The following is a 10,511-nucleotide window of genomic DNA, read 5'->3' as shown; positions in this document are numbered from 1 at the left end:
TAAAATAAACAATATTATACTATAGTGCTCTATGCCTTTTTGGTATTATTTAACCTTATTTAATGGACATCAGTATATACCGGTATGTGTTAATTTATCTAATTCTTCAATGGCTGCAAAATTTCCATTGTCTAGTTTTCCTGCAATTCCTATGAGCAAATACATTACTGAACACACAGGCAGTTTTTGCATTCTTAGAATTGTTGTGTATATACCGCAGTCTACTTGGATGGATATACCTTTAGAATGAATCCCAAAAGGGAGATGGCTGGGAAAGAATGCTTAGTGCATTACTAATTGAGAAATAATGAGAGTGTCAGGAGTTTCTCATGAACCTCTAAACCTGCTTCCTCTCCTTCATGTAAAGGATTGGGGATGGGTTATACGAGCTGTTGGGGCTCAACACAGACACAACCCATAACACCTCAACACAGACACAACCCATAATACCCTCTATTGCTCTCTCTCCAAGGCTAGCTGTTGGGATTTCTCCCAAATACACATGAAGGTGGTGGTTATAAGCAGTAACTCCCAGGTCTGGTCTATATGCAGACCCACAGGGGCAGTACCTAGGCCAGAAGAAGCTGAGACAGGGAAGAACAGAGCACTCCCCACCTCCATCATTTCCTGAAGCACACACTTTTAGTATGTGACCCTACTCTTTCCCTCCTTCAGGTATTGGAAACAGGTTGGGTCATTACCCGCTCACAGTATAGTCACAGCTGCCACCTCACCATGGCTTCGGCATGGCCTTGTGTCTATACATCCTTCTCATAACTGACCCAGGTACATATATCACATTTCTCCCGCTGGTTTTTTGGACAGTCTGAAAAGAGCTTACCTTTGGCCCATGTACCACCTGGGCCTTGGCCTAGGGTTGGACCTTGATACGTGTTCCACTTCAGACTGGGCACAGTCACTAGTCCCTATTCTTTTTTTTTTTAATTTTATCTTTTTTTTTTTTAAGATTTTATTAATTTACTTGAGGGAGAATGAGTGAGAGAGAGATGAGAGAGGAGAAGGTCAGAGGGAGAAGCAGACTCCCCAAGGAGCCTGATGCGGGACTCGATCCTGGAAGTCCGGGATCATGACCTGAGCCGAAGGCAGCTGCCCAACCAACTGAGCCACCCAGGCGCCCACTAGTCCCTATTCTTGATTATCACCTCCAACAATAGTAAATGGGTGGACAAAAAGTCTGTTTTCCTTCTGCTATGGTGAGGAAGGGGAGGGACAGGAATGGCAGAAAGGGATGCCTTTTGGCTCCCCTCAGTGGTCCTAACAACAACACTATTACTTCCAGGTGTTAATTTTGCCCAGAATGAGATGACCTCATGCTGGGATTTAAATAATAATGACATGAGAGTGGAACTGAGCAATTCTCAGTGAATGAATTATTTGTGAAGAGCAGATTTTACTTGTGCCATGAAACAAATAAAATGGAATGCTATCTACCATCTTCACAATGATACAAACAAGGTCTTGGGAGTACCTGAGTGTCCTTGGTCAGAGTGGTTGCTCTGTCTTGATGTTGTCCGAGTATGAGGTTACTTGGAAGGCTTGGAGCACAGGGCAAATTGGATTTTTTTTCTTCAGTTTAGACTCCAAGCTCTCACACAGACTGGACCCCATCTTCCCAGTGTCCTGAAGAAACTTGATCCTACCCAGAGAGCGCAGCTGCTGCCAACAGACAAAGCACCAAGGTCAGGGAGACAGCTGGGCAGCAGATAGTCTTTCCAAGAGATAACAGGAAATGACTAAGAGCCAGTAAAACAGCTCACCCAAGGAGAAACATGAGACTGAGGCCAGATCCCACAGTTTATGCTGATTAAAGAGTATGAGACCTCAATCCTTCTCAGTAAATCTTTATTTCATACACAAGAAGATCTGAATTGTAGGAACAGCTCCTGATTAGATATTAAAAGTGGTTATCCCTAATTAGTGAAATCAAGGAAAAATTATATATTCTTTACCCTTGGCTCTAAATTGACTCTAGATCTCTTCTGTATGAGACGGGGAGGGTGAGAGGAAGGCAGAGAGGGAGGGATGTGGCAATCCTACTTCTGCCACAGGGGATCTTTCTAACTCTCAAAGAATGTGTGCTTCTCTAAAGGCGACCTGCAGAGTTTGGGAATGAAAGAAAGAAAGGGTTTTTGGTGGGGGTGGAGATAGGCAAGGGCAGGGCAAATTCCTTTCTGTCTTGTAGGTGTCCACCTACCTTTGCCAAAAGCAGCAACAGTGGGCTGCCTGTCCTCCTTCTCCCCTCCCCTCCCTCTTTCCACGACAGTGGAGGACCAGACCACCTAGGTCATGGTGAAGCCTTTGGAGGTTTACCAGATGCAGGAGACCTACAATCCTGAGGACTGCATTTTACTTCCTGTGTTACCTGTGGAGTACCATGTGTCTTTGGAGACCTGGAACATGCTGGCTTCAGGAAAACAAATTATATTTATTGTCTGAGAGGAGTAGGAAGTGAACTTTACTAAATCCTCTCCTTTTGGGATCATGCGGCACATACACAATGCTACATAACCAGCTGTTTCAAGTTAATAACTCAATGTAAGCAGCACCAATATGACAGCAGACATTAGTCAGTATTGCTTTTGATGGGTGGCCACATTCCATTTTCAAATGTGCCAGTTTAGTTATATAGCAAATCCATGACCATTATTCTATAAATTAAGCTCCTTTGGAAAACCCATGTATCTAAATCTTTATTCACATCCAAGACAGTTTCCTTAACATAAAGTTTTATTATCTTTAAAATATTTTTTTCATTTACTTGAAAGAGACACAGAGTGAAAAAGATAGATCATGGGCAAGGGGGAGTGGGTAGAGAAACAGACTCCCCACTGAGCCAGGAGCCCAATGTGGGACTTGATCCCAGGACCCTAGGATCATGACCTGAGTGGAAGACAGATGCGTAACCAACTGAACCACCCAGATGCCCTAACACAAAGTTTTAGAAGTAGAAGTGCTGGGTTACAGGATATGTACAAGTTTTAAAGCTCATATATTCGAATTTAGCAATACTTTTCTTTACATTTTCTGGATTCCTCTTATGCTTAAAATGGCTTTGCACACTTTCAGAGCCTAAAAGCTTTCACACATCTCTGGGGGAGCCTAAGATTCTCTTGAGGGCCCTGGGACAGTTGCACTGAGGAGAAAATTTGGAGGGCCAATTGGCAGGTGAAATGCAGGACTGGGAACAGTCCTAGACGCATTGACATATTTTGGGGGTGGAGAAGGGAAGGACAAGTATTCCAGGATTCAGAAACAATGCCTTGTTCCAGGCAGGGCAGAGTCTGCTTGGTTGGGGAAGGCTGGATCCACAGCCTATGTGACACACACATCACTGCCTATACCCACAGGTGTTATTACACGTACCCCCAAAGTTTGGGATTGGCTGAAGTTGACTCCGCAGAGGCTGTGTTTAGGTGGCGACGGAAGATAGATGCCATTTTTCTTTCCCTTTCTAATTCTCCCACAGGCTCTCTGCTGTCTCTTCGCAAGTGTTAAAGCGAATAGGGTGAATGCATGAGTGTCATGGGGAGCCAGCAAGACTCAGATGGGTCGGGGCAGAGAGATCTGTAATCTCTGAGAAGGAAGTTCCTCCGAGTCGTCATCTTTCTCCTCAAAGGTCCTCTGGCTGCCATGGCCCATGTTGCGGCGGGGCCAGGATAAGGGAGGACGGTGGGCTGCAAAGGGGTCAGATGAAGTTAGCGGGAGTCTTGGGGGATGTTATTTGAGGCGTCTGGGTGCCAGAGGTATCATGTACTGCCGACAAATGGCAGATGCAGGAATCCTCGGTGGGTTCCCGGATGAAGGGATGAGGAAAGCCCCGCCCGTGCAGCACATGCGGGATGCAGTGCGCATGCCCAGTGCCCAGCACTTTCCCATCAGCCACTGGTGTGAGGACGTGTGCAAAGCGGTCCCGGTGAAGTTCCGTGCAGGTCGCATCGTACCGTCTGATTTCTTTCTCACTGTCTTCAAGACTCAATAGGTAGGTCTCCAGATCAGTCTGTGTAGAAGTTTAAATGCGACTGTGAGGAGGGAGCCAGTGGGCTTTGGGTGGGTCAGGACCATGTAGTTCTGGTCTCTGAGGCGGAAAGCCTTGGAGGTCTTTATTCTTCTCATAGGCGTTGCAGCTACCATGGCTTTTGTCACGGTGGAGAACAAGTGGAGGGGAGGGGGCCATATGAAGATGGGGCAGAGTTTGAGGCATCATTTGATATATCTGGGTCTTGGAGAAACCAGGAACTGAAAGAGGGCAGATTTGGGAATTTTCGGTGCAGCCCTGGGTGGGGGGATGGGGAAAGCCATACCGCGTGGCATATGCTGTAGCAGTGCGCATGCCCAGTGCTGCACGCCTTCCCATCAGCCACTGGTGTGGGACGTGTGCAAAAAGCCCTGTGTGCAGAGCTGTGCCAGTCGCGTCTTTCTGTCTGGATTCTTTCTCCCAGAGACTCGATCGTTTTCCCAGGAGCGTAAGTGTGAGTGAGTGAGGAAAGAACGAGCGGACTAAAGGCAGGTCGGGGTGGTATAGTTTTTTGTCTCAGAGGAGGGAGGTTCCTGAGGTAATCACATTTCTCTTCGTGGGTCTTGCAGTTGCCATGGGTTTTGTCTTTGTTGGGGGGCTCTGAGGCGGGAGAGGATGGTGGGTGGGTGAGGAAGGGGGTATCAGATAAAGATGGGGCAAATCTTGGTGATGTTATTTGAGATATCTGGGTCTTGGCAGCACCGGAAACTGCCAATAGAGAGCAGATTCGGGAGTTTTTCGTGAGGCCTCCGTGAGGGGGGCAGGGAAGTCCTTCCCCTAAAGCACTTGCAGTGCACATGCGCAGTGCCTACCTGTGGTGAGGCCCTGGGTGGGGGGCAGGGAAAGCCTTACCACGTGGCATGTGCTATAGCAGTGCGCATGCCCAGTGCTATAGGCCTTCCCATCGGCCACTGGTGTGGGACGTGTGCAAAAAGCTTTCTGTGCAGAGCTGCGCCGGTCGCGTCTTTCGGTCTGGGTTCTTTGTCCTGGAGACTCAGTCATTCTCCCAGGAGTGTAAGTGTGAGTGAGTTGTGGTGGTTGATGAGGGGGCATGTGCAAAGCCTTCTGGGTGCTCAGCCTAGCGGGTCCAGTCTTAACGTGTGGATTTTTTCTCACTGAGACTCAATCAGTAGGTCCGCAGATTAGTCCAACCAGGAGTTCAAGTTTGAGTGTGAGGAGGGTACTGGCTTTCGGTGGGTGGGGGCAGTGTGGTTCCTGGTCTCTGGGGAGCAAGTTCTTTGAGGTTGTTATCCTCCTCACAGGTATGGCCACCATGACCCCTGTGGTGGTGGGCCTGGGAAAGGGGAGATGATGGGCTGTGGAGGGGAGGGTGCCAGATGAAGATGGGGAGTCTAAGGGGTGCTATTGGAGGCATCTGAGTTCTGGAGGCACCTGAAACTGCTGATAGAGCACAGAATTGGGAACGGTAGTGGAGAGGTGGACAGGGCTATATATAACAAAATCTCTCATAGTTGGGCGTCCAATTGTGAAACTAAATCTTTTTGGGAAAGTCGTATGTCTTTTTTCAGGTACTTGAAGGTCCCTTGTCTGCCAAATTCCTGTGAAACAGAGGTTTTGTAGACAGCCTAATTTGATGCGATTGGAAAATAAGCAGTGGTTATTAATTCAAGATTAATAAAAATTATTAATTTTTTAAAAAGAGTAATAAAATATTTTTATAATATTAGTATATTATTAAATTAATGAAAACTAATCTTTTTTGTTTTGGAAATCCCTACAAATGTAAAGAATTTATAAGCAGCAGTTGGCTGTGAAGATAGTCCAGTAGAATTATTGTTTTATTACAATCTTCAGTTAATGATTTTCTACTTTCAGTGAGAAATATGAGTGCTCGAGTAAGATCAAAATCTAGAGGAAAGGGAGATGGAAAAAAATCTTCTAAGCTGGATGAACCTGGAGTTGTGAGTGCTTTAACATCTTCCTTCCATTGCCAGAAATAATTTTTTATGAAAAGCCATTGAAAAAGTTGTTGAACCAATATAGATCTGTTGTTTAAAGGACTTCCTTGTTGAAAATGGGTGAAAAATTAATCCCATGAGAGAGACTGAGCAAAAAGACTTATTTTCTGTTGTTGCTTGGATATGTAAATTGGGCTGGAAATTATCTCTATGGCTTTCTCATTGTACTTTTTAATAAACAAATACCGCATCTCAGAAAAGATTAGAAAGGTTTCCCGAAATACTGGTCCTTGCAGATAATTGCTTTCTCAGAATATTTTCTATATAGAAAGAATAATTTTACTGAATACTTAGAAGAGCATAATTATAATTATAATTATAATTATAATTATTTCCATGTAGTATGTATATTTGTGTCTTCTCTTATGATAGTATTAATGTCAATACTCTTTATTTGCACCTACCCTCCCCCAAGGCTAAGCAACCAGGTAAAAAAACACCTCAAAAAAAGGAACCACCTACTGAGGATCCAGAGATTGAGCCTGGACAAGAGAGAGAAGAAGGAGCATGTGGGGTTCAAGGTGATGAGGGGATGGAGAAACATGTTGTATTTCATCTATTAGGCTCTATTAGTAATAGAAATAGATAAAAGGTTCCCTGAAAATTGGCTGGAAACCTGTTTGGGAAGGGAAAGGTATAGTTGCAGCTGACTATAGCCCCTCTCTGATAAGTTTTCCTTCTTTGAGCACTTTACCATCCCATATTTTAAATTATTTGGCATGCTTGGGGAATAGAATTCTTGCCAAGGCTCTAAATTAACAAACTAAGGGAAATAACTTTAAATTTAGATAGAATTTATACTATATCACTAGTTAAATTTGGCTTTTTTTGAATGCTGTTTTCTGGGTTTAAGTCATTGCATCAAACATTTAAGCAAACCTAGATATATTTTGATTAGCTCTTAGATTGTAATTTTTGAAATACTAGAGAAACAAAAATGTGAAATCCTTTCCTAGTTGCTGTTGAAGTCTTCAATATTTTTGTTTTCCTGAACCATAATCTAGTTGTCACATACATTTTTTTAAGATTGATTTACTTTAGAGAGAGAGGGGTGCGTGTGTGAGTGGGAAGAGGGGCAGAAGGGGAAAAGAGAGAGTCTCAAGCAGACTCCCTGCTGAGTGCAGAGCATGATGTGGGGCTTGATCCCACAGTCCTGAGATCACGACCCAAGCTGAAACCAGGAGTTGGACGCTCAATTGATTGAGCCACCCAGGTGCCCCTAGTTGTCACATACTCGTTTTTTTTTTTAACTTTTTACTTTAAAAATACTTAAAACTTACAGAAAAGTTGTAAGAAAGTACAGTGTATTCTTGTATCTTCAATGTCAATTCACTAATTGCTAACCTGTGCCACATACCACCTTTTCATTCGATAATAATACACATTATTATTGCTAAACTATCTGAGAGTAAATTACAAATATAAGCTATCTGAGCAGAAGTTTCAAATATAACCCTTTATTCTCAAGGTAATTCAGTATCTGTTTCCTAAAAAAGGGGGATATTCTTTTATATAACCCCAGTACAATGATCAAATTTAGGAACTTTAACATTAAGAAAACCTTATCTAATATGTAGTCTGTTAGCCTAGTAATAACCCAGTTTTGTCAGTTGGCTTAATAATATCTTTTATACCATTATTTTTTCCTGATCCAGGATCCAACCCAAAACCACCCATTGTATTTAATTGTCATCTCTCTTTTTCTTAGAAGAGTACTTCAGTCTTTCTTTTGTCTTTCATGACTGACATTTTTTGGAGTCAAAAACAAATGTTTTGTAAAACGTTCTTCAGCTTGGGTTTGTCTAATCTTACTATTGGTAATGACTTTTTCAGTCATTTTTTGGGGCCTGCTTGGTGGCAGGTAATGTACTAGATGCTGAAGATAAAAATATAAACGAGAGAATGATTTCTGTTTTGAGCTCACCATCTTGCCAAAAATTTATGTAAACAAATGGCTGATCTAGTAAGTATAATAATATAAATGTATATAGGTTACAAAGGTGACAGCTAAGTTGTCTTAAAACAGTTTTAGAAAAGGAAACGCTTCATAGAGGAGATAATGTATGAGAAAGGCAACTCCACTTTCTAGCAGAAAACTTTTTAATGCTCAATGTATTTTTATACATCACATTTTTTACAGTACTAACCTACAGAGCTGTATTTAGTAAGATTAATTTATGGTTTACTGCTTACATTAATAATTCTGTTTATTTATTTAAGAACCTGAACTGGAAGCTGAAAGCCAGGAAAAGGAAAAGGGTCTGGAAAAGACTGGAGGTGAGAGTGGAGATGGCCCTGATGTGAAAGGGAAGACTACACCTGATCTAGCATTTGCTAAAGTTCAAGAAGCAGGTAAGTTATCCATTAAGAATACAAGTCATGGGGTTGGTTTTTCCTGCAATATTATCATACTTTTGTAATAAATCACAAATATAAAGTTTATTTGAAAGGTAGTACAGACATCAAATGTTTGATTCAAAGATGGTGTCAGAGCAAAAAATATGTATCAAAGCCATGTTGTTGAATTATAAAATATGGAAGTGTTACTTTGGAATAGAAGTTCTTTGAAACCCAATGCAAGTGGTCACATACTTTTTATTTTTTATTTTTATTGTTTTTGTCAAATACTTTTTAAAGTATAGAAATTGTTTAACATAGCCAAGTGCCAATTGGATATCTAAACAACACAGTATTATTGATTTTCTTTTTATTTGCCTAAGCTACTTCTAAAAAATAACTATTTTTTATTTCTTTTAGACACCAAAAAATAATATGGTTCTCTTTGTTTTGGCTTTTATAGGTTAGTTTGTTGATTTTTTTTTAAACTGTGAGCTCTACCAATGAGAAATGATAATATTTTCCTTCACATTTTAATGTCATCTATGATGGTAGTGTTGTATAATTAGTGTGATCTGTAATTTTTTTTTTTTTTTGGTGACTATGTAATTATCATCGTCTAAACCAGGCCACTCTTGAGAGTTAAAGGGAGTACTGTTGACTGCTTACACCAGGACAATAGATGCAAATGAACAAGATGGCCACCATACTATAAATAGACCATATAAAGATTGAGCTAGATCAAAGAAATAATTTTGCACAAAAGAGACAAACCAAATGGAATAATGTCCTTTGTCCTCTGTAGTTAAAACAATTCCAAGTATGACATTATTATCTTAGCTGAAATGGATGATTAAGAGATTATTTCAAGTGAATGAATTTGAATGACACGGGGTTTACTTGTTTTGTTTTGCTCTTGGAGTTCCTACTTGGTTGATTTTCTTTTAACTGAAATCACTGGCATATTTTGCTCACTACTTAAAATTATCTTTAAATAAGCTCTTGGAATTTAATCTGTTCTGGGTTTGAGAAATCTTTTCTTCATGCCACCAAAAGGAGTGATGCATTTAAAAAGTTAGTGCTTATATGCTGAAAATGTACATTTGCATAGAAATCTATCTGCTGGTTAGGGTTCTGGTTTTAGTTCCATCTTATAAAACCAATGCTGTAGTGTCCTCCGTGTACTTTTATTATTGTCTAAGTTCTGCTAAGTGATGTACCCAACTGTTACGTTTATGTTTTAGGTGATGGACAGTCGTAAGTTAAAAAGAAGAGAAGATGAAGCCACACATACAGTTTGTTATATTGATAATTTGGCTTAAATTCTCTCAATAAAGATTTAAAGTTTGCTCTGAAGTTGTCATGCATATCTTCTGTTAAATCTGTTCCTAGGAACCTGATATTATTATAAATGGTATCTTTAAAAAACTCTTTGTGTTCTGTTTACAGCTGCTTTATGAAGTCTATTTATTTTTGTGTCATGATTTTGTCTGGCAACTTGGCTAAGTTTATTCTAATAGTGTATCTCTTTGTCCTTTTGGATTTTCTATATACATAATCATACCATATGCAGATAATAACAGTATTCTTTCCTCCTTTTGAATCTTTCTACCTTGTAGTTCTTGTCCTTTATAACACTGGCCACATCCTTTTGAGTACAATGTTGGATAAAAGCAAAGATAGTAGACATCCTTGTATATTCCTGATTTCTCTTTCAACATTTTCACTATAATGTATACTATAAATTTTTATTTTTTTTATTTTTAAATTTTTTTTTAAAGATTTATTTATTTATTTGACTGAGATCACAAGTAGGCAGAAAGGCAGGCAGACAGAGAGGAGGAAGCAGGCTCCCTGCTGAGCAGAGAACCTGATGCGGGACTCGATCCCAGGACCCTGGGATCATGACCTGAGCTGAAGGCAGAGGCTTTAAACCACTGAGCCACCCAGGTGCCCTATACTATAAATTTTTAAAAAGGAAGTTCCTTTTTATTCCTAGTTTGCTAAGGGTATTTACCATGAATATTTGTTGAATGTTACCATATACTTATGCCCATGGATTGAGATGATCTTAAGAGGTTTTTTCATTAATCTGTTAATGTGGATTCCTAGATAAACCCAATTTAAGTCATGATATAGTGTCCTTTCTATGTATTATT

General features: G+C 40.7%; 1 protein-coding gene across 8 annotated transcripts in view; it reads left to right on the top strand.

The window, feature by feature from the left end:
- The window catches only part of PAGE4 (PAGE family member 4), a 151,821-nt gene extending 142,119 nt beyond the window's left edge, over positions 1–9,702 (top strand). For 7 of the 8 annotated variants that reach the window (XR_009401266.1, XR_009401267.1, XR_009401268.1 and 4 more), the window contains 4 exons: positions 5,873–5,958; positions 6,431–6,536; positions 8,236–8,367; positions 9,597–9,702. Coding sequence is in view for 3 of the 8 variants with exons in the window: in XM_059385051.1 (XP_059241034.1) it covers positions 5,881–5,958; positions 6,431–6,536; positions 8,236–8,367; positions 9,597–9,613 (333 nt within the window). In the remaining 5 variants the exon portion in view is untranslated. The remainder of the gene's footprint in view (positions 1–5,872; positions 5,959–6,430; positions 6,537–8,235; positions 8,368–9,596) is intronic. The other variant, XM_059385052.1, reaches the window with a different exon arrangement.
- The last annotated feature ends 809 nt before the right edge of the window (positions 9,703–10,511 follow it).

The sequence above is a fragment of the Mustela nigripes genome, chromosome X (assembly GCF_022355385.1).
Source record: "Mustela nigripes isolate SB6536 chromosome X, MUSNIG.SB6536, whole genome shotgun sequence".
Taxonomy (NCBI): domain Eukaryota; kingdom Metazoa; phylum Chordata; class Mammalia; order Carnivora; family Mustelidae; genus Mustela; species Mustela nigripes.
This window is presented reverse-complemented; position numbering and strand designations above follow the sequence as displayed.